General features: G+C 41.4%; 2 protein-coding genes across 13 annotated transcripts in view; one reads left to right on the forward strand and one right to left on the reverse strand.

Annotated features, from left to right (window-relative positions):
- The window catches only part of LOC120100955 (uncharacterized), a 94,787-nt gene that overhangs the window by 35,602 nt on the left and 35,109 nt on the right, over positions 1-24,076 (forward strand). For 2 of the 4 annotated variants that reach the window (XR_015677040.1, XR_015677039.1), the window contains one exon: positions 9,050-14,644. The exons of 1 other annotated variant lie outside the window; for it this stretch is intronic. The gene's annotated coding sequence lies outside the window, so the exon portion shown is untranslated. Of the gene's footprint in view, positions 1-9,049; positions 14,645-24,076 lie in introns of those variants that run through there. One more of the 4 variants, XR_015677044.1, reaches the window with a different exon arrangement.
- Rap1gds1 (Rap1 GTPase-GDP dissociation stimulator 1) overlaps positions 1-24,076 on the reverse strand; it is a 144,975-nt gene that overhangs the window by 2,468 nt on the left and 118,431 nt on the right. For 5 of the 9 annotated variants that reach the window (XM_087625047.1, XM_087625040.1, NM_001107728.3 and 2 more), the window contains 7 exon segments: positions 19,860-20,003; positions 19,218-19,349; positions 18,088-18,222; positions 16,789-16,914; positions 15,939-16,078; positions 7,190-7,316; positions 3,048-3,176 (listed from right to left, as the gene is read on the reverse strand). In XM_087625047.1, the coding sequence (XP_087481173.1) occupies positions 3,048-3,176; positions 7,190-7,316; positions 15,939-16,078; positions 16,789-16,914; positions 18,088-18,222; positions 19,218-19,349; positions 19,860-20,003 (933 nt within the window). 9 annotated transcript variants of the gene reach the window in all.

Here is a 24,076-nt window from a genome sequence, read left to right on the forward strand (position 1 = left end):
TGCACACACACAGAGCATGTGTTGTGGTCAGAAGACAATCTGTGGTAGTCGATTCTCTCCTTCAACCATGTGGATCCCAAGAACTACACTCAGGCTTTCACGAAGGCTTTGGTGCCCTTACCCACGGAGCCTTCTCCTTGGTTCTTGATGTGTTAATTTTGGCATGTCCAATATCAAACACGAATACTAATCTTTTATTAGAAACAAAGAAATCCATCATAAAGTCACATAGAATCTTTTTTTTTTTCTCTTTTTGGAGACACGGTTTCTCTATACAGTCCTGGCTGTCCTAGAGCTCACTATGTAAACCAGTCAGACTCATCCTTAAACGTGTTGGAATTAAAGGTGTATAGGACCATGTATGGCAAGCCACATAAAATCTTAAGACCTCAAGTTTACAAAATCTTGAAAAAGAACAAACCAGAAGCCTCTCCTTCCTTGACTTTAGTGTAGTTCTGTTACAGAGACAGACAGAGATGAACAAAAGAGAGAGAAGAAATAAATTCTCACATATAGTCAAATGATTTGATAAGGGTATCAAGACTGGTCAGAAAGGGCAAGGCTTTTCCACAAACAGGTTGTCATACATAAAAGACAGAAGTTGATGCCCTGCCTCACACACAAACTTAGATTTTATTCCTGGCAACAAACAGAGCAATGAATTTCATCAAACAATGGTGCTTCAACAAAACAAAAAAGCTTTTATATATCAAAGACCCGTAAAAACAAAGTTAAAAAGATTGTCAGTGGAAGGAGGGATATTTATAAACAGATCTGATAGAAGGTTAACGGCCAGAACCTATGAAGGAACTGTACAACATTCACAGCAACTCCCACTGTGCACACGAAAAGATCCCCAGCATCACTGACGACAGCAGAAAGGCGACTCACAGCAGTCAGCTTTCAGTCGCTGGAGTGGTGACTTCAAAGTAAATGGGGTTTGTTGGGATTCTGGGAAATGGGAACCCACGCGTGTGACTGGCAGAAACCACCTTGGGGAAACAGTACTACAGCTCTGCAAAGTAGTGAACAGGTTTCTCACGGGGCCCCTCATCCCCACTGCTTTGTCTGCTTTCAAAGAACTGAAACAGACTTGAGTGGTTTTTACGCCAGTGTTAGGTGGCTTCACTCTAAAGGCCAGGCAGAAATAAGACACGAATGCCCGTCATGGAGGGAATCATATTGTCACGTACACACATGGTGGGACATAACATTGCAACGAGTGTTTTATTATTCAACTTACACGACATAAGCCTGTAATAACACAAATATAACAAGAAGGACAAGGACAAGCTGAACACAGAATTGCAGCAGCCAGAGGCAAGGAGGACAGGGACACCAGGGAGCTCCTGCTGGATGGATACAGGACCGGTCCTGGGGAAGGGAAAACAGTGTGGCGACAGATGGTGGTGAAGAAGCAACGTGAACATATTTATTGCTCCTGAACAGAACGCTGATAAAGGGTTGGTAGGGCACAGCTATGCTTCTCTATAGTTAATTACAGTTAACCTCCACAGAAAGCTCTGAACATGTTCCACATGACTGAAAACAATTTCGGGAAGAAAGGGGAACCCAGCAAAGCAGCAAATGGGAATTTCAGGGCCAAAACAACTATGTTAGAAAGCTGAAAAACCTGGTGCAGTTAACACTGGGATAAAAGGACCTGAGGAAATGATTGCTAAACTCTAAGATAAGGCAACGTAGGTTATCATCTGAGCAACAGATAAAAATGAAATAGAAAAGATAAAGCCTACAGCGATACCACTAAAGATCTCACATCCGAGCCATGGAGACCTTGGACAAGAAGGAAAAACAGGGCAGACCTTTAAAGAGTCGTAAGTAATAATAGTTAAAGACTATTTAGTAAGAGACCTGTGGATTGTAAAAGCTGAAAAACTTCAAACAGGATAAACTCAAATAGGTTTTAAGACACTTTTTAAAAAAAAATTGAAATAGAGATATGGAAGAGAAACAGAACAGAGTGGATTTCTTATTAGAAACCATCAAAGGAACATGGCTTTCTTGTGTAGACAGAAAAGAACTAGGAACAAAAACCGCTTGACTATAGAAATTTTTTTGTATGAATGAAGGGGGTTAATAAAGTACATTCTTAAAAGAGGAAAAACAGTGAACTTTTTGCTAGCACATAACTTTAGAATGGCGGGGGGTAGTTATCTAAGTAGGAAGAAATAACTGCATTAAATATAAGTGGTGCATGCATACCAATGAACAGAACTGGCAGAGTGGATTATGAAATGACTCCGTAAAGACTACCTACCGGACACCTCAAACTTATCAACACCGTAGACTGAGGTAGAGAGAAAGAAAAGTCATGATAATACTACTCAAAAATAAGTAGGACTAACTAGATTAACACCGCATAAATCAGACGTCAGAGCAAGGAAGTCAGCAGAGACTGAGAGGGCCGTTACACTGGGACAGAAGAGCCACTCTAGCAAGAAACTGCAGCAGCCCTAGAGTCCTGTGTACCTACCAACACTGCTTTACGTCACTGTAAGAAAAAGTTGATACAGCTATGAGGACCAACATACAGATGTAACATTCTGAGGGGGGTGGGCTTCAACAGTTCTCTTTCAACAACTACCACCACTCAGGAAATCAGCAAGAAATCAATGATTTCTTGAAAGAAGTCTTCAGCTAATACTACAGCATATGGTACCAAAACTTGTTCTTGACATAAAAAATATATCTTGTCATTAATAAACACATTTGACTTTTGCAGTTATTTACTTTTTTGCTGTAGTTTATGACAGCTCTCTTATGGAAGAACGGTTTTGGTTTAAGTGTAGAGACGACTCAGCAGTCAGGAGCACATTTGGCTCCTGTAAGACACAAGACTGAGTGTGGTTCTCACAACCCAAATGTGGCAGCTCAGAGCTGCCTGTGATGACAGCTTCAGGTATCCGACCCCCATTCTGCCCTCTGAGGCAAAGTTCCTGTATCCTCTTTCAAACTAACTTCTTTTTAAACCTGAAGTCACCATTTATTATACACTTAACATCTGATGGAAGACGGAGGAGCCTTACCAGAGCCCATGAGAGCACAGATCAGAACCATGGAGTTATACTTGATTTCCGGGGCACTTCTCTCATCTGCTAGCAGTCGGTGTAGGATCTGGACAAGCTGAGCACTTGCGAGATCTTTCTCCGCAGGACCTTTAACAGGAAACAGAGCATGTCATAGCCGTTGCTAAACACTCCTTCTCTTCTGCACACTACTCACAGGGAGCGTCCCAAGGACTGCTGAGAATCTCTTAGAAAAGGGTCGGGGGTGGGGCAAGAAAAAAGGTTTAGATTCTGGGTTAAGTGGCTTTAAAACAACAACAACAACCCCCTCCCCTGACTTGTAACTGTTTTTCCTTCTCCGTTGTTTTTAGAGACAGGGTTTCTTTGAACTGTACTGTCCCGTGCTTTCCCGTTTCTCAAGGATGCTAATGCAAGATATGATATTTTGTTATATTTTTCTTTATAGTTGTTAATATTGTTTATATTTTTGACATCTGGGCTGGGATATATTGTGTAGAGGTTTTTCTCTGATCAAGCCTGGGCTGTCTCAGTCTGTAGACCAGGCTACCTTTGAACTCAGAGATCTGCCTGCCTTCTGAGTGCTGGGATTAAAGACGTGCGCCTGTGTTTTGACCTTGATCTCACCAGAAAATCAACTTCAGAAAAGGCAAGACAAAGCAAAATGAACAATAAACAAAAAACTAAACAAGACAATAATAAATTCAGACATATACAAGGAAAAAAAGAAATGTGTCAAAAACCTCCCAAGGAATCTGGGATACATGCAAGAAATCAAACTTGAGAGCATGAAGGCAGGAGGAGCCGAGACAGGGAACTTTTACCCAATGGAGCATCGACCTGATCAGAGAGGAAGCATGGAACAAAATACAGTTCAAGCCCTGGAAGGAAATGACTACGTCCAACCAGTCATTTCTTAAAACTGACGAGAAAAGACAGTTCAAGGCAAACTCATATTAAGGCAATTCATGACAACCGAGCCACCACTGTAGAAGATTCCTAAAGGGGTGTGTACAGAAGACGTGCCAGGAACACACACATCTCAAGAGAGGAACAGACGAACAGAGAGCCAAGGGGGAATCAATTGCACCCAACCCAACCCACTGCTGGCAGTAACAATGGAGGGCAATCCGTCACCTGAGAGACAGCAGACTCTCAAATGCGTCTTCCACAATTCACCAGTGACAAGTCTCAGACCAAGTGGATTCAAAAAAGATGATGTGTTGTCTCCAAGGTGCACAGGTGCAGGTGCACAGGTGCATAGGTGCACAGGTACACATACAGCAGAGGACTCCCAGGTGTGGACTCGGTCAGAAAAGATGTACCTAACCTTAGAGGTACTTGTGGCCTCAGGGAGTGGGAGGTATGGAGGGCTGAGGGCATCCTTTTGGAGACGGAGGTGGGATGTGGAACATTTAGAGGGTGGACTGGAAGGGGGATTAAAGTCTGGTGTGTAAGAAAAGATTAAAGAAAAAAAAAAACAACAAACAATGTATAAACACAGAGGGTCAAAGGATGTGTAAGTCTACCAAGCCAACAGCTGTAAGCAAGCTGGCAAAAGGGACAGAGATTAGGATTAATCCTGTGGAAGGTGTAATAGCTAGGGCAAAGGGAGTCGGGGGTAGATAGTTTCCGTATGGCATGTCCCAAAATAGCAGGGATGGCACCTACTTCCTCTTCCTTCTTCCCTGAAGCTAGCTAGACTGTGCAGGTTTGCTTGCCCCACGTCCCTGGGAGAAGGGTGGATTCCAGTTCTGCTCCCTTCCTTGCAGAGGGGGCTGCTTTCTCTCTTGCATTCACCGTGAATAAAATCTGGCTTTAACTGGCAGAGAACAAACCTGCCCTTGCAGGTTAGTAGACTACAGCTCTGGGCGCTCAGGAAGGAACGTGGGCAAGGGTCCATCAAGAAGACAGAGTCTAGGAACTAAGTCTTGGTGCTTTGAATTTCAACACACACACGAGGAAGGCACAAAGGACCCCACGCGTCCCACACAAACCAGCAAAGATGCCTCACAGCTACATTTTGCACCACAGACCAACTGGATATCCCACCCAACTGGTAAGAAATACGCATACGTTTTTCTTAGTGCCATATGGAATCTTTTCTAAAGCCGATCATGCTATAGACCCTCAAACATGCCTTAACAGATACCCCAAAGCAACAGCCACAGAACACTAACCAAACAAAAACGTCTGAAATAATTCCTGTCTTAGTAGGCCACAGTAAGCAAAATTAGACATCATCAACAAGAGAAACATCAGAGGCTATACAAATAGTCATACAAAAAATTACACAATTAAATGAACAGTAGTCCTTGAAGAAACAAAATTCCTACAATCTTATTAAATAACAGTGTTATCTCCATCATGACATCTGCGACACAGTGAAGGTATATTAAAAAGAAAAGGCTGTAGATGTAAACAGACAGACAGACAGACAGACAGACAGACAGACAGACACACACACACACAAGCAAGATCTTACAGTTCTAGCAAACCAAAGAGGTCACCAACTCAACATATGGTGGAAAATAATATTAGGGAAGAAGCTAACGAAAAGACTGAAAGAACAATGAGTGGACACAACCAACCAAAGACCTGGCTCCCTGGAGGAAGGGCAGATGTTTGAAAAACCCTTAGCTAAACTAAAACAAAAGCCCAAATTAATAGGATTAGAGATGAAAAAAGAGTTGTTAAAACACATGCCTACAAAATCCGTAAGACCATTTGGGGGCACTTTGAATACTTAGATTCGAAAAGGTAGAAAACCAGATGAGATGGATAGATTTCTAACTCAGTGACCCACCAACATTAAACCGTTCAACTGTAATGAGACTGAAGCAGTAAATGAAGAACAGGCAGCTGACTTCTCCAAGCTTGGAAGCAAGATCTCATGCAGCACTTCTCAAACTAGGATCACCTTGACACCCAAACTAGATACAAACATAAGAACAGTACAGACCAAGTGCTCTGATAAACACACAACCAAAACTTCTCAACCAAGTATTTGCAAACCGAATCCTAGAATACATTAAGGTGATTAGGAACCACAAATAATTTGGTTTCATTCCAGGGTTGCAAGGCTTGGTGAACATACGAAAAACCAATACACACATGAATAGAAAAGGACTTAAGGACATCGTGATAGACAAAGAAAAGGTATATGAGAACATTCAACATCCCTTCATGATAGACGTACTCAAGAAACTAGGAACAGACAGAACATACCTTACCATATTACAGGCTACATACTATAATCATAGCTAAGGTGTTACACTAACTTTGCAAAAAAGCAGGACACCTGTCCTGTTAAGAATCCAGACCTCTTTCCACTCTTGTTTAATACAGCACTCAAAGTCTTAGTGAAGTAGGAGAAAAATCTAAAAAGGGATACGAATAGGAAAGAAGAGAACATGATTCTATACTTAAAGGACGTATGGGTAGGGTGTGCTGTAAAGCAGTTCTAGGTCTTACCCAAAGGTTCTGTGGCTCTAATATACCATCCCTGGCTGATGGATCAGGGTCTGGTTAATGAGCCAAAAGGTTGTGTCTTGGCTTCTCGTGGATAATTTTGTCTACATGGATACTGTATATTACACAGCCACCAATAAGCACAGACAGGAACCAACAGTTCCATTTAACTCTGCTTTGTGGGAACTCCTGAACACCCACAGACAAGACACGGGTGAGAGTGCAGATGAAGGCAGTACTGTGAAATGACAGAAAAACACCTACAGAGGTTGGTAACAGGCACACGGGGATCGAACACAGGGCCTTATGCGTGCTAGGCAAGTACTCTGCCAACTGAGCTAAAAGCCCAGTTCCAGACTCCTGTTGTGATATAGTCCAGGTATCATTTGAATTATCCATAAACCCTGTGAAAATGTGTTATGTATGTTCTAAGTAAAATAACCACTTAACAGTTGAGCCTTAGAGTGCTGATTTAAAAATGTCACACAAAGTGTAGCCACTTGAACACCTGTGGTAGCAACTTACACAATTCCCACAGACTCAGATATAAGAACACACTGGCAAAATACTCCCACAGTATTCCAAGGCTCTCTTTGATTTCAATCCCACTCCCAGGCTTCCTCTATCTGAAGGTAAGAACAGGGAAGAAGTAAGTCTGTCGGCCAGGTACTCACCCAATTCCAAAGCTGCAATTAGTGCCAACGCGACGAGAGCCTCATTCTGCATTATCACATGCTCACTAGTTGCCATGGTAACTAGATGCTTGATGCCACCGCTCTGTACAATGGTTTTAATTACATCCTACAATAAATAAATATCACAGCATTACCAACCTTAATTCTACACAAAGGGAGATGGCGTTCCCATCAGTCAACTCATTGTTGAGTGGATATGTGTGACAGTGTCCTGTAAGGCATCACTGCATTTTAACCGTACACTAAAGAAAAGCTTTTAGCTTTAAATAAATTCTTCAAAACACGACAACTTAAATTGCCTAAGTGAAAAAGACCATTTCACTTCCTACCAAGGAAGGCCTAAAAGCTACTGAATCTAAAGAACGAAAAGTACCATTTCATTTCCCCCACTTCCCCAAAGCAGGACTCTAGGAACTCTGGGTAAAGGTCTTTTTTTTTTAAAATAATTTAAAAAAACATTTTAAAATTATCTTTTACTCCTTTGTTTGACTTGACAAATTTGAGAAAACTGCATGTCAAAAAAACTGAGAGCAGGAGAAAGGCCTTCCCCAGGAAAGAACACACCAACTGGTTGTCCAATACCATACAATCAGTCCTGAAAACACACACATACACACACACACACACACACACACACACACACACACACACACACACACACACGTGCACACACAGTATTAGTGAGAAACAAGGTCATGAATTTGAAAGAGAGGAAGGGTATATGGGAGTGTTTGGAGGGAAGGGAATAAAAGATTTTAATTGCAGAAAAAAATAGTGCATATACATTTATTTTTCACACACACACACACACACACACACACACACACACACACACACACACACAAAACCAACAACAAAACCTAAATAGAACCTTCGCCACAATTTCTTACTGTGACACTAAGGGAGAGGCAGTGGGAGTTCTAGTGTAGTTAAGTCCTAATATCAACACTGACCTTGGCAGAGCACACTCCGAGCCTGTGTTTCTGTCAAGTGGCTCTGGCTGCAACATGATTTATCTTCCATATGTTTTGTGGTTATTATACGAAGTTATCATATAAAAGGACATGTAAGATATATGATAAAAGGTCAGGTGCAGTTACAGTTCTTCCTAGGAACTAGTTTGTCTTCACCCTGCTACAAATTTTGTGAGCTTGTAACTCTTACGTTCATAGCAATTTCATGGAAAATCTAAATTTCAGAATACTTTACTTCCTGTTAGCTTCAATTATATATACATCTAACTGTAATTATGAGTACTTTTATAATTTTCTGAACTATTTAAAATGGCTTCCTTTATGTTTCTATCGCACATAAAATTTTAAATCAACCCTTTATAGAAAATATCACTGCTTTGAGCCCAACGATCACAAGTGGCATTTAAGAATTACATTTTTTTTTATGGGCAGCTGTGCTCTGGCGGCTGCTAAGTCTTTCCCCTTTAACCTGCTTTAAAATTGTATTTATTGTTTATTGTGTTTGTGCATGTGAGTGCAAGTGTGGTACGGAGGTCCGAGGACAATCCTGGGAATTCTCCCTAACACTGTGTGGGATCTGAGATAAACTCAGGGACCCAGACTTGCCATAAGCCCCACTGCCCACTAAGCCACCTCACGCGTTCCAGAAATGGTGCTTTAAACCCTTTTCTAACTTCCTAAGTATTACCTACTTGTTAACAAGGTAAGGGTTTATTAGAATGTTGGATTTAATTTTTAAAATCACTCAAGAGTTTCATAGAACTTTCAGAGGATCTTACTGACTAAAGACCAGAAAACATTAGCAGACTCATGTGATTCCCAAAGAAGGTCTGTGATTTCTTTCTTTCTCTTTTTAAATCAATAGTGCGCTGTGGCAGAATAACAGGAAATGAATGACTGACTGAACGAACAAAGGAATGGATGAATCTTGTAATGAGAAACAGTCTCTGAGGCCAAGCATGTAGTCCAAGCAAGTCACCTCTCATCAGAATGGGTGTCTGAGCATTTTCTTTTTCTTTTTTCTTTTTTTTTTCTTTTTTTCGGAGCTGGGGACCGAACCCAGGGCCTTGCGTTTGCTAGGCAAGTGCTCTACCACTGAGCTAAATCCCCAACCCCCATTTTCTTTTCCAAATGTCTGTCATCTCTGCAACTACTTTAACAAATGTTTACTCAATGGCTTCTCCACGCGGCTGGCTTTCCTGATAGAATATGGTAAGAACTTAGAGACACAGCTCATTTTCACCCTGCAGAGGATTCTCTGAGCAAGATACCGTCTCCAGTTGATAAATGAAAAGTGCGATTTGTCCAAGTCAGACTGGGGCTAGGCTTGGGGAAAGCAAAGGTTCAAATCCAGGAAGTCAGTGTCCAGACCCTTGCTCCAAACCAAATATGGACAAAGCAAATGTACACTTGCTGTGTTCACTGTGCTACAGCCAGCTGCTTTACATGGTCCAAAGAGGCTTCACAAACCTATTTAGGGCTATGTTTTAACTTCAAGACTCCCCCTGCCCCCCGAAATAAAGACTACTACCACCATTTCTGAAGCCAAGACGGTCCAAAAAATATAACTTAAATGATAATTCTCCAAAAAAATAAATCCAGCTATTCAGTTAGCTTCTCTTAAACATTTCAATCACAATGGTTGAACTAAGTAAGGAGTCTTATGTGAACCCTGGAGATCAGCAAAGTCTCTAGACGTTTTAGATATAGAAAAGCCTGTCTGAATGGGCTTTTTTAAAAGACCCAATAACCAGGGAACATTACACTTTTCAAGCGCGAAGCAGCATGCCTACTTGGTAGGTGGGCGACTTAGCCTCTACTTCTTCCGTTTTCGCTCCCTGCCGTTGGAAAGAATGAACTCACCTAATGGTATGAGTGCAGGAAGCCACTGCACATGGCTGAGGTGACTAATCATGGGGAGACCTGTGAGTCAGTGGAGACTTCTGGAGAGCTAAATCTTAGGACAGAATTCAGAACAGCTCTGAAAGAAATACAATATTCCCAAGTATGACGCCACTGGTCAGTGTGAACGCACATGAACTCTGCCCTGTGCTGGGCTGCTCACAGGCCTGCCAGCCCTGGAAACATCTGTCAGACATAGCATCAGTGGACATGACCACAGGAGTCCGGAGTACAAAATTTTACATTTGACTGGACAAGACGGATTTGAAAACGGAATATTAATGCTAAATCTGACCTGAGAATCTCTGAACTCCTCACTGAAGTTCATGGCTCCTTCCTAGGATCTTCATGGACAGAGACCTCTTGATGGGTGGTGGCCTCCCTTGCCATCCCATGACTGAATATCCCAACTTCAGAGCTTTCCCCAATTACTGAACACAGTTATTCAAGGGCATGGCTGGGAGAAGACTCAAAGGGGCAGACTTCCAAGCAAATAGCACGCAGCTGTTGGGCGAGCTGTCCTTTGACATAGTTGTTCACAAATGCCACACCGCATGTGGCATAGGGTCTTTTAACAGCAATTGAAGACAGGGAATGAGGCGGACTAAAAAGGCTGCTGCCTCACCTGTATCCACAGCCCACAAACACTAGCACGACAGCAGCTTAAAAACCACTGAAAGACAGTATCACAAGGTGAGCACCAAATGGAGTATTCACACTGCTGACAGGCTACCCCACACATCCTACTTACCCAACTCTGTGAGGTCCATGAAGAGTGTAAAAGAGTTACACCACCTCCCACTAACAAGCAAGAGAGACAAGGTGCTTCATTCTGCCACTGTTTGCTTGTTTTATGCCTGTGGTCAACAGACAGGGTCCCCATCCTTAGGAAACAGGCACCTCCATTCACAGAGCTATGCCAAACATAATGGGGTGGGGGTGCTAGACCATTACTAAATGGTTTGGGAGTCCACCGTTGTTCTGCTGCCTTGGTTGAGCTCTCAAGCAGATAAGACTTTCTTTGGGAGAAAGGGAAGAATACGCTTTTGTCCAAACGAGCAACTACTGACAACTGACTTGAATGCCATATGAACCGGGAATCAAAAATGAGTGCCGGGCAATGAACATGGGCATGGGGTTGGAAGCATCTGAAGAGGAAAGGATTTGTGAGTGGAGATCTGCTCTTCTTTAAGGCCCCAGCTACACCTCTAACCGAGTACTCTGTGACAGAGGCGTTTACTGCATTGTTGACTCGTCACAAGTCCTGTCTGCAGAGACTAAACCCAACAGCAACCCACAGCTGAGCCATAGCTGGACACCTCACGGAGTTAAACAAACGCTCAACCTCCGGACTCCTGCACCGCGGACCCACGGCAAGAAAGGGAGCTCTTTTAGTGTAGCCTTTGGTCAGACTGTGGTTTCTTCACACGGCTACATGATCAATCAAACAGATCAGAAAATCCATAGGGAAGCAAAAGAGGCCTGGAAGGGCAATCCTTAAACAGAGCTACAGTGGATCATGCTACCCTCACCTTCCCGATGCACACTTCAAAGCTACAGAAACTCAAATTTCACGATGATGGCACAGAGTAGATGCTGACAAACACAACACGATACCGAGAAACAAGCCTCTGCGTTCACAGACGACTCCTCACTGACATAGGCATCGAAGTGAACACCGAGAGAGAGAGAGTCTTCAGCAAACGGTATTGGGAAAACTATTTACAAGCAATACTTGTGATTTCTTCCCACATGAAGATTAATTTAACAGGAGGGCAGGGGGCAAAGGCCTAAATATAGTATCCCAAACTATGAAAATACTAGAAGACAACACAGAACAAATTCTAAAGCACTGAGCTATGCACAGAACAGGTGGTTTTTGTTTCCTCCAAAGCACAGGAAACCAAAGCAAAACCAGAGAAATGGAACTAAAATCAGAAAAATGTTTTTGCACGCCAAAACAGATCAATGGCAGAGCAGGCAAAGACTCTCCACAGCAAGACAAGGTTAACATTCAGAATATGTAAGTATTTAAAAATGCTCATTCCAAATCGCCCAATTAAAAAATGGCAAACGGTATGAACTGATAATCTCAAAATCAAATAGCCAATAGGTTTACAGAATAAAGGACATTCATTAGCTCTGAAGGAGACTCATGTCAACATTGCGGACGCCTTTTCACTAGTGACTACCAAAGGATACGGAGAAAAGGAGAGTGAATTTTCATTAACGTTCTCATATGCCATCAGTGGAACCACAACTAAGTACAGCCGCCAAGGAGAGCACTGCAGAGGTCTCTCAAGAACTTAAGCATGGAAACAGCAAATAATTTGGGTATCCCATTCCTAGGCACACACACAATGGAGTCAGATGCCCCTTAGTGGGCTTACAGGAAAAGTTGAATCATTGGGTATCCCAATGCAGGTAGAAATAATAGTTTCTTTACTCTACCGCACGGTGGTGTTAATGAGGGTACTTGTCTGGAGTTGACAATTACTGTTTATATTTAATGAATAACCAGTGAGGAGCCCAAAAGTTTTAGACACATGATAAAAAAAATGGGTATATAAATTATACCAACTAACTAGTACCTACTATATACAAATTAAAGTTCTACCTACTAGACCATAAATATGTATGATTATGTTAATAAAATATTTAAAAATGTTTAAAGGAAATGCTAACTGCCCTGATATATTACCCAATGTGTGTGTATAAAATTATCACATTGTAACCTGCATAACTCACGATTAATAATTTATAGGTTTGGAACAAGCTCACACAGCTATTAAGTGGTAGTGCATGGATTCAAACCAGCACTCTCTCATTCATAATGTACACAAGCACCTGCCAAGTCCCAAGTCCTAGGTTTATAAGGTAGCAGCTGTCTCTATGGAACTAGCCCCACATCTGGTATTCAGAACTGCAGGCTTTGTCTAAGGCCTTTCGCTCTTTTCAGTCTTTTGTATACGTAATAATTTGATGTGGGCTTGTTTAATTTCAAGTAGCCCAGGCTGGTTTTGAGTTGTGATCCTTCTGTTCTCGGCCTCCCAAGTCCACGGCATATAGTGGAATGCCCATCTATGCCTGGCTGGACGGGGTATTTAACACACCTTTTCTGACTTTAGATCCACTTCTAACCAATATTAAGAACAAAAGATGGAAACATTTTTGCTTAATTTTGGTCAGTTAATGAACAAAAGCATTAATAACCGCCTCAGATTTACAAGGATTTGGAGAAGTGCGAGGCCTTGGGAAACTAGTGGTTCTTTGTTCAAATAAGGAGTTATGTGAGATTCTGAGTGCTTGTGAGAAAACTCCAAGGAACCAAGGTAATCCTGTACCTTTAGCTTCTTCTAGATACAGAATTGCTCTGGGGATGTGTTTCTGTGCTCCTCCCAGAGAGAGTTTACGTCAGCTGTTATAATTCATATGCCTCTACAGAAAAACATGTTTTTGCCTCTTCTGGTGTATCCCCATGATTGTAAACTTGATTTGGGTGACTCTTCTTATCCGTCAGAGTATACATCATCTGATGTTCTGAATACAGCTGGCCACTGCATGAGACTTTACCCAGCCTCCTTTTAAGGCCCCATTCTCTAGGTTTATACCTCCAACTAGAACAGTAAACAGTTCTTAATGAAACCTTGTAATCCCTCACTCCTGCCAATTGACAAAAAGGCAACAGTTCTATAAAAAAGGAGATAACTAACAATTGAGAAAACTCTGCAGGCAATGTATTCATTGTTATATTATTTCAAAATTTTATTCTAAAGCTTTTCCCAAATTATGGTCAGTATATAGTTTGGAGATGCAACTTCAAAAACAAACTCTTGGACAAGTTAATCAGTTATTAGAGGATTATAGGGGGTTTATTAAAAAATGTTTGAATGCATGCTGTTAACCATAAAATAACAAAAGGGGACACATTATTTCTGTAATTAAGCCTACATAAAACCCTGTATCTGTCCATCTGTTCTTTTTTCAGACAGGGCTCACTATGGAGCCCTGGCAGAGCTAGGCTATGTAAATCCAGCTGACATAAAGCTTAAGAGATGCCCCTGTTTCTGCCTGCTGTGTATTACCACACCCAGTCTTTAATAGCCATGATCTTGGTTTGGATCTCATGTAATGACTATGCTTTAAATGCCGACTACAGACATGTGGAAACAAATGTTTCTACGGCTCTTGAGCAGCTTATTTTCAAACGTAGGAAGAAGACACATCACACACTAGCTGGCTTTGTGTGTCAACTTGACACAAGCATCATTAGAGAGGAGGAGCCTCAGTTGGGAAAATGCCTCCATGAGAACCAGCAGTAAGGCATTTTCTCAATTAGTGATCAATGGGGGAGGGCCCAGCCCATGGTGGGTGGTGCCATCCCTGGGCTGGAGTTCTGGGATCTCTAAGGAAGCAAGCTGAGCAAGCCAAGAGGAACAGCAAGCCAGTAAACAGCACCTCTCTGTGGCCTCTGCATCAGATCCTGTTTGAGATCCTGTCCTGACTCCTCCACTGATGGACTATGGAAGTGCAAGGCAAATAAACCCCTTTTATTCCCAACCTGCTTTTTGTTCATGGTGTTTTGTTGCTGCAATAGAAGCCCTCAACTGAGACAACATGTAAGGCGAAAAATAGAACCATGTATATTGAATTGTAAACCTAAATTATGTGACCAACTCCTATATAGTTACAAGTTCTTTTCTGTTACATGTGCACACACATGGGTATACACGTCTCCAAAGATACAGGCCACATATTTTCATCTTTCCAAGAACCTACATGCAGATGGATATTTAATGGGCACTTAAAAATGTTTTTTTTTTTTTTAATTTGGGGGGATGATGTCAGACGAAGTAAAGAGGTACCTATGACAAATAAAATGCATAAAACATTTTAATATTTAAATTTTAACTCAGTAGTATAGCATGTCAAAGTTTTGGTTCCTAAATATGGTTGTTTTAAAAGTTGGTATGACTTTTCCCATGTACAACAAGTTTGGGGTTTAGTCATGTGGATTTTCGTTTGTTTCTCTTTTTCCCTTGCTACCAAATAGAACAGAAGTTTATCGGAGTTCCACAGTCATATATAACATAGCTGAAAAAATGATGGTTTGTATGAACTCTGAACTATTGGTGGGGAATCTCCTGAGGCAAAGACAGCTAAGGACAAACCCTCTAGGACAGTTTGGCAAAGTGGCCTAGAACACAGAACTGAGGGAAAGTGAACTGCTCTTCTGTGCTTTGTCACGTGACTGGCACGGCCCTAACTGGTACCACGCATAAAACTCAGACCTACTTAAAGAAGTATCACTAGTACACATAGAGGGCTGCTGATTCTACTGCCTTCCCTCTGTCTGAAAAGAAAAATGCAAAACGGCTGGGGATGCAGCTCAGTGGTAGAGTCCCTCCTAAAATACCCAGATCTGATTTAGTCCCCCGTAGTGTTGGAGGGAAGCGTGTGGCAGACATACTTTTCTGGAGAATCTAACCCAGATACTTTACCTGGCATATAATTCATCTTAATTCCAACAATACCCCCTGTGCACGCTCTCCAATAGATCTACCCTTGCTGTTTCCTATTAAATCTCCGACATCTGGGTCAAGCATATCCAAGTCTTTGCCCGGAAAAGTCCTTCTTCACTTCCTCCCAGCTCCTACCGCCAAAGCCTTACTTTTAAGTGTGACGTAACGGAATGAAAGGAAAGCACCAGTCTTTATTTCCTGCTGTTCCTGGAGATCAGCATATCTGTAGAGAATCCATGAGCGGGTGAGCATGAGGAGAGGCTCTACAGTGCTGGCCTCCACAGTGACCAATCTGATGCTGGTCAGCGGACGGCATCGTCTGGGACTCACTTTTGATTTACTGTGTCGTATGAGAGCGGACAGCAGTCTGTTTGACTCGCCCATCACACCGGCATGATCTTTGGCTTCACACCACTCAACCAAGCGCTCCACCAACTTAGCGTTCTTTCCCAGTTGCTCAGCAGCTTCTGCTGTAGGAAACAAGGCAAACCAAAGACAGACCGAATCACCGACAGGCCGTCAGCTGACGTGAAAGCAGTTCTCAAAACAGTGCGACACTTCTATAAAAGCAATTACTGCAAGCGGTCCTCGCCTGGTGGGCTGTTTAGCTTATCCGATAACATTACAGGCTTCGCACAGACGCCAGAACATGTAACTTCATATCGGGGGTAAGCCTAACAGTCTGGTAATGCTCTGGCAGACTGAAACAAAGGGTTTTCCAAAGGACTCCAAACAATCAGGACAGAGAAGGATTAAGAATTTGAAAAAACATAAAAACAACAAACAAACCAGGCTACTCCTAGACACTTTTTTATTGTGTCCTCAAATAGAAAATATAAGATAAATCTGTAAAAATTTTGACTATCCCTGTACTAAAATATGGTTTTCAAGACAAGACAAACATGGGGAGGAAATGTCTAAGCACAAAGGGTGCTTAGGGGCCGGTAACAGATCAACACACACAGGACTTAGATATTAATAATAATATACAACATGATTTTTACTCAAAATCATTTAGCATAAAAATTAAGTCTAAAATTAATCTCTTTTAAACTCTCCTTTTCCATTTACTTTTACCAGTCCATAGTTCTGACAACGAGAAAATCAAGACCCTTTAAAGCTAAGGACACGTAAGTCAGAACACTGCACCAAGAACGTGACTTGGAAACCATTTCTTTACCTTGTGCATCTATTAACATTCTTAGCGTTCCCAGGAGTTTGAACTGAACTGGGGGCATTTCAGATTTAAGGAACTTCAAAACCGTCTCTGTGACCCCGGCTGATAACATCTTTGCTTTATTTACAACTAGAAAGAAAAAGAGACTATGGTTAAAATGGTGTTAACACTCTCGAGGAACATTCATTCAACACACATCTGGTACTTACTGGCGTTAAGGCCCCATTTTATAACTTCTATTTGGAAATGCTAAGGGTGGGGCTGTTGGGCATGTTGGGTTATGCCAGCAGTTAGAACGTGGGATGTTGAGGCAAGAGAATCAGAAATTCAAGGTCCTTATAATCTACATATTGAATTTGAGACTAACTTGGGATACAGCCTGTCTCAACTCCCCTGCCCAAGGTGTGTGTGGGGCACAAATAAAACATGAGATTGGGTATATGCAAGTAAGTATCCTGTTTACAGGAACATAGCAGTCATAATTCATTCTAGGTTTTTTAAACACAATTTTAAAGCATTTAATTAGAAAATGTGTAAAATAAATCTGAAAATGTTTACATTTTGTAAAATACTCATGCACTCACTCTAGTGCTTTTCTTTATTGCCGTATTTGAGTCAACTGTACTAATACAAATGTGACAGACATTATTAGACGCTGATGATATGCAAACAAATCAGAACCATTTCAATTGGGGCTTCCTGTCACTACACTGATTTGTCAGAAGTTTAAGTTTCGACAGGGGAATAAAAGAATTAAACAGCAATCATCTGCATGGTTTTCCCCATGGCTCAAAACTGTTGATCCAAAGATACATCAAGGCCCTTTTCAAAACTATGTATCTGCTTATGGGATGAAAAAAAAAAATCAAAAAAGAGCCCCCGACCTTTATACTGATTCTTTAGTGGACTCTGTTCATATATGTCATATCTGACTTCACCTGAACATATCTAAGAATGTTTACGCATGTCATTAAAGAAAATCGAGGCGCTCATAAACGTGATAAATTCTTCTAGCTGTCTTATGAGATCGGTTTGTATTGTCGCAGAAAACACATTTTAACATATGGTCTCCATTTCTTAGCCAGGAACAAGATGAGTAATTTAAAGACTCTTCCTAGCCCCTCCTCTCCCTTTAAGACACCCACGTGGCCCCGGCAATCCTGGAACTCACTAATTACAGAAGACTGACCATTCAACCACTCTGCCTTCCAAGGGCTGGGACTAAAGGCAGGTACCACACAGCAGGCTCTCCCCCTTGTGCTGCCAGGGAGGTCCATGAGCCACACAAATGCTGCTGCTTACCTGGAATGGCTAGGTTCCTGAGGGCGCTCAGTGCTGCATGCTGTACCGTCACGTTCCCGTCTTCTACGTGTCTGTCCAGCAAATCCATGAGTTTTTCTACAATCCCATTGTCTACCATATGAATACAATTCCCATCTACGCAAAACAAAGGCAAATTTCCTCCTTCGTTAAAAAAAAGTGTCTAAGTATCCTATGGCACTAACTCTTTTACACTCTCCACTGACCCACACCAGGCCTTTACCAAAGAACTATTGTTCTTCTAAAGAGAAGGGAAGACAAAGTAAGTCAGCCATGATCGTCTGTAAGGTCAAACGTTCCTGAAGCAAAACCTTAAGTCTGAAATATTCGGGTAATGACAAATATGACCCTGGGAGTAGAACCTGAAACTGAATTTATGTGGTCAACCAGTCACAGTGAGGATGCACTAAAAATACCATCTAAACGAATTTTAGGATACATGCATCAACTGTACAGGAAACTGATACATTTCATGTTTGGGAGCTGGCCTTCTGGCCAAGACACTGCCTAATGCCTATATAAATATTCCGAAACCTGAGAAAATCTAACACTTTACGTCTCAAGCATATTGGACTAAGGGGCACTCAACCTGTGATATATGAATAGTTTACAGTGGAATCAAATTGAACTAGAAACACAGTCCATATTTTCTAGACATAGTAAGAGTTCTGAGATTAGCTATCAAGAGTATCAGATTTCACAAGGTCCAGTGCCTTTGAAAGATTATTAAACTAAATACTGCACACCCACAGGATTATTGATATGTAAGTACAGATGTAAGGAAATAACGCAATAACACAAAAGTGAATACTCAGATTATTACAGCCAAGATAACGTAACTGGGGAAGGATCCCACTAGATGGATATGCTCAAGGTCCCTAAACCTGAAGCACCGAGTATTCAAAACCACCACACGATCACGGATCTTTCTACATCAGAATTCAGATTGCTATACAAAATATGTCATATATTAGTAAGTCAGTAAAGACTTCTAAAGGACTGAGGAAACAACACGTAGACATTTCTGAACGCAGCACTGTTGATGTGACAGATAAGCAGACACTTAAGAAATGCAGAACGTCTCATCCACATGGAGTAACTAATGTGCATACCATTCCTGGCAAAATTTGCAATGGCCAATGCCCCAGCAAGCTGCAGCTGCTGGCTATTCGATGGAATCCAAGAGAGCACCCTTTGGAACACACTGCCTTTTCCTCCTTCAAAAAGTTTCTGCATGGATTCATCTGCAGGGAAATGAAACAAATCGTTAAATAAGGAACTATGATTAGGAGTGACAAACCCATGTTCCCACGTGGATATCCAACGGGGAAAGTAGACATCTCGTAATTGGTTATTAGTAGCATTTAGACACTGAAGTTTATGAATTGTGTAGCCCAAGTTTCCAAGGGCCAGCCTGCCTTCAGTGCTCATGACAGGTCTTCAGGTACTGAAGACAGCAGGGACTTAACTTTTCATGGTGTGTACAAGGTTTCAAAACCATTGCAGTAAGGGTTGGGGATTTAGCTCAGCGGTAGAGCACTTGCCTAGCAAGCACAAGGCCCTGGGTTCGGTCCCCAGCTCCGAAAAAAAAAAAAGAAAAAAGAAAAAGAAGAAAAGAAGAAAAAAAAAAACCATTGCAGTAACAGTAAACAGGACAGGAAAGTAAGGAGAGGCCTAGTGTTGTTTACGAAAGGCACAGTAGGTCTAAAATACCTGCTGACCATGTCCTTTGGTCGGCAGCAGTCAAGACTCACCTCCAAGAAGTAATAAAACCATGAGGTCTGAAGCAGTTTTGAGCTCAGCAAGGTCATCCTCTTTGGTACTGTCCACCTTCTGCTGAACAATCTCTAGGAGGCACTCGACCAAACCTGCTTCAACCAGCTGCAGTTTAATGGCGTCTGAATAAAGAACCATGAGAATGAAATCACAAGCTTTGGTACAGTGACCTGTCCTGAAGAATTTTAACTAGTGTATTTTAAGATCAGTTGATGTATAACTTAGATAAAACACAAAACACCCACGTCTACACCACTGCCAACAACAACAGCAATAGCAACAACAACAACAACCCACTTCTGAACACTTGAGTTTCAAGGTGAAGTATTTGACGGTCCAGACTAATTATACAAAAATTTCATTTTTCTATTTGAAATTATCTATCCTCTTAAAATGTCTTATAGCACCCAAAAAATCCGGGGTCTCTCTTAGGTCTGACAACAACCAGTATCACTATAATTTTAGATATTATGATGAAAGACAATAGTATATTATACACACATGCCTATAATACACATACATATTTGTCATGTAAAATTAAAATATGTCTACTATGTATTTTGAATAAAAAGCTGTCAAAAGTTATGGTACTGTGAGAAAATCTGAACCTTCACCACTCAGACTGGTATTTGTGCTGAAGCAGTTTGGCTACTGTGGTTTGTAAATTTCTAAGTCTTGTTTTTAAAGGGAACTTCAAGTTTTCATTGATGTAAACCATCTTCAGATCACGAGTACATGGTGATTCCTTACACTAAATTCCATTTCCCAATATGTCTCTAAAACCTTCACAGTACAGTTGAAAAGAAAAAAAAGTTAAATCTTCCACGGTTAACTGATAAAACTATGGTACTTCAGAAAAAAATATAATAGTTTCATTAAAAAAAAAGACTGAAATAGTAACTTCACCCCAATGCTGTTTATTGTTTTATAGTCCCAATATCTTACTCTAGAGGACTTTATATCTGCAGCTGTACCTCCTCCTGTCAAAGAATGTGATTTTATTGTTCTGATTGGATTTTACTTTGGGTCACTGGTTTTCATAAGCTGTATATGAGTGAGTCCCACACAGCAATGATGGTTTCTTGGTGTGTGGAATAAAGAGTTTAAAATATACATATGCTTAATGTTTATAATTTTAGGTTAACTAGCATGGAGAAAATTTAACTTTATATTATCACAACGATTATTAATTTTCCTTTGAATATCTTAAAATACTTTAAAAATTACACCTGTCCTGGGCCAAGCTTAAGTAGGATGTTCCCTTGGTTACATAAAGAGCACTAGAGCCGGGGCTGGGGATTTAGCTCAGTGGTAGAGCGCTTACCTAGGAAGCGCAAGGCCCTGGGTTCGGTCCCCAGCTCCGAAAAAAAGAACCAAAAAAAAAAAAAAAAAAAAAAAAAAAAAAAAAAAAAAGATCACTAGAGCCAGAGATGTGCAGAAACTGGAACTGAAAACTATGATAAAGAAGTCTTAGAAATTCTAAAGCCTTGAACCACAAAGTTACAATTGCTCATAAAACAAAATGAATCATAGACAGGATGCAAATAATTAATACAGAAACAAGTTTTCAGAGGCCCACCACTCTGAGCCCTGTGGCTATTCAACAGGATTTATGTGGATGAGAAAACAAGCGATAAATAAAAACACTACTATCCAGACACTCTGTAAGGAGGTGACAGTAAGTCTTTGGCATAATCCTTGAAGACCAGGGTAACATTTCATTTTGTAGAACCAAGGAATGAGGTGAAAAAGAAGTTTCTCCCTGAAGAGTGAGGTTTAAGGCATTTAGAATGGGTAAAATATGCAAAGAAGGAGGCTTACGGAGGGAGCTTTCTTCTCACAGTTTGACTGTGATCACCAATTTAGAAACCTTACATTGCCTTAGTGAAGACCAGCCCGGCATTTTGGCAAAACAGACATCCTAGCACATTTACTTATCAACACACAAGGACCACCTTTATCACTCAGATGAGTACGCATGTGTAAAGTTGTATCACATACATATACTAAATAGCTCTCCTGAGCAAAGGGCGGGCTACACTTAGGCCCAGGTTTCAGGGGTCACGCCAAGGAAGGGGTGACAATCCTGGACACAGCAAGGACAGTCTCTACTTACTCCTAGCTGATCTTGGAGAGCCTCACAAGCACACTCAGAGGTATGCATTAATCTTGGGAACTTCTCAACCTAAGCCTACCAGTCTGGTAATCAAGATTATCTAAGATATAACCTTTATTTAAAAGGCAGAGAAAAACCATATCTGCAGAAAATATACATATTAAGGATAAGCGATTATGAAAATTATTATTACCCAGATCAAGAAATTGTCAACAATACAAGAAGTCCCTCTATACATTTCTTCTGACCACAAGCCTCCTTTTCTAAGTCTCTTGTCACTGGTGTTAGTACAAACCACTCGCATATTTCATTTTATCACCAAATAACCATTTCTAAGAGCTAGTTTAGTGCTCTTTCCTTATTACTGTCTGTCTGTCTGTCTGTCTGTCTGTCTGTCTGTCTGTCTGTCTCTGTGAGTGTGTGTGTTGGAATGGAGACGGGAATGTATGCTCATGTTGTGATCTGAGGACTACTTATAGGAATTGGTTCTCTACTTAAACCTGTGGCTTTGGGGACTGAACTCAGGTTTTTAGGCTTGGTGTCAGGATAGCCTCCTATATTTAAACGTTTTTAAATTGCAAATTGAAGCCAGTACCTTATCTAAAATCAATTTTAAAAATTAATGCAGACCTGGGTATAGTGGCACATGTCTGTAATCCCAGTACTTGGAAGGCAGAGGCACATGGGTCTCTGAGTTCAGGGCGAGTCTAGACTACATAGTAAGTTCCAGGGCACTCAGTTACTTAATAGAGAGACCCTGTCTTAAGGGAAAAAAATGCAATGCCTCCAACTATATTGTTTCTCATTCCCAGGTTTGCTTAGCAGAGTCTGACTTTCCGTGCCATGTTGTATTTTAAATTATGTGCAAATGCATTTCCTTTTAGAAGTCTTTTTCAGACAGGGTGTCTCTGAGGTCTCCCTGGCTGTCTAAGAACTTGCTGTGTCTACCAAGCTTAGAGCTTTTCTGCCTACCTGGCTTTAAATGTTGCCTGTGCACCATTCATTCCCAAAGCATCTAATCTCTCTTGGTACCAAAACCACCACCACCACCATCACCACCACCACCACCACCACCACCACCACCACCACCACCACCACCACCACCACCACCAGGGAGTGCGAGATGATCCCTTGTTCTCTGTGTAACTTTTCTTCTTTTCCGCTGACTTCATTCAGGAGTTCCTGTGTTTCAGTTCACAGGACCCCCTAATTCAACTATATGTGACCTGTTGTGAAGCCCGCCCATCAGCAAGTACCTAATTTAGGTTGGAAATTACAGTTTGGGAATTCTACTTGTTTATTTCTGAATATGCTGTGATGTTGCATTTTTATTATTTAAACATCTTTCTTAAAGATTGCTTTTCATCTCTCTAAAGACACAAACTGCCCTGTTTTAATCTTTCGTGTGTGTGCATGTGTGTGTGATCCTGACTGGGTGTTCATGGTGCACACATGGAGGTCAGAGGACAACCTCAAGCCCTGGTCCTCACCTTTTGCCTGGTTGAAGACCATCTCTCTCTTGCTCTCTGCTGGGCACAGCAGGCTGCTGCCTTCCATGCTGTTGCAAGAGCGCTGGGATTCCACATGCATGGGTTTATGTGGGTTCTGGGATTTGACCTTGGGTCCTCACACTTGCCTAGCAAGCATTTTACTCAACAAGTACCGTCCTTTCTAGCTCCCAGCTCCCTACTTTAAACCGATGGACAATAATTCCAGTCTGGAGATTCAATCTACCTGTTCTTACAAGTGTAGTGTGTTGTCTTATCAGTGTCTTGTCATATTCTGAATATGCAAAAGACACTGTGTTTGAAAAGTCATTTACAACGCAGTCTGTTTGCTTCCTGATGCACTCTATCTTTTTGGGTCCATCTCTTAAGCCGGTTCTCTCAAAGGTGTGGCTCAGAAATATCCTCATTGTAGACAGGCCTAGAAAGCTGAGCTGTTATCCTCCTGTGTCTTCAGAGGGTTCATATAGGAGTTTAAGTTCTTTACCTCATTTTTCTTCTTAAAATTCTATGTATGTCTGTGTGCACATTTAGGCCACATGTCAATGCTGGCAGTCTTCCTCAAGCGTTCCTT

This window comes from Rattus norvegicus, chromosome 2, assembly GCF_021556685.1.
Source record: "Rattus norvegicus strain SHRSP/BbbUtx chromosome 2, alternate assembly SHRSP_T2T, whole genome shotgun sequence".
Classification (NCBI taxonomy): domain Eukaryota; kingdom Metazoa; phylum Chordata; class Mammalia; order Rodentia; family Muridae; genus Rattus; species Rattus norvegicus.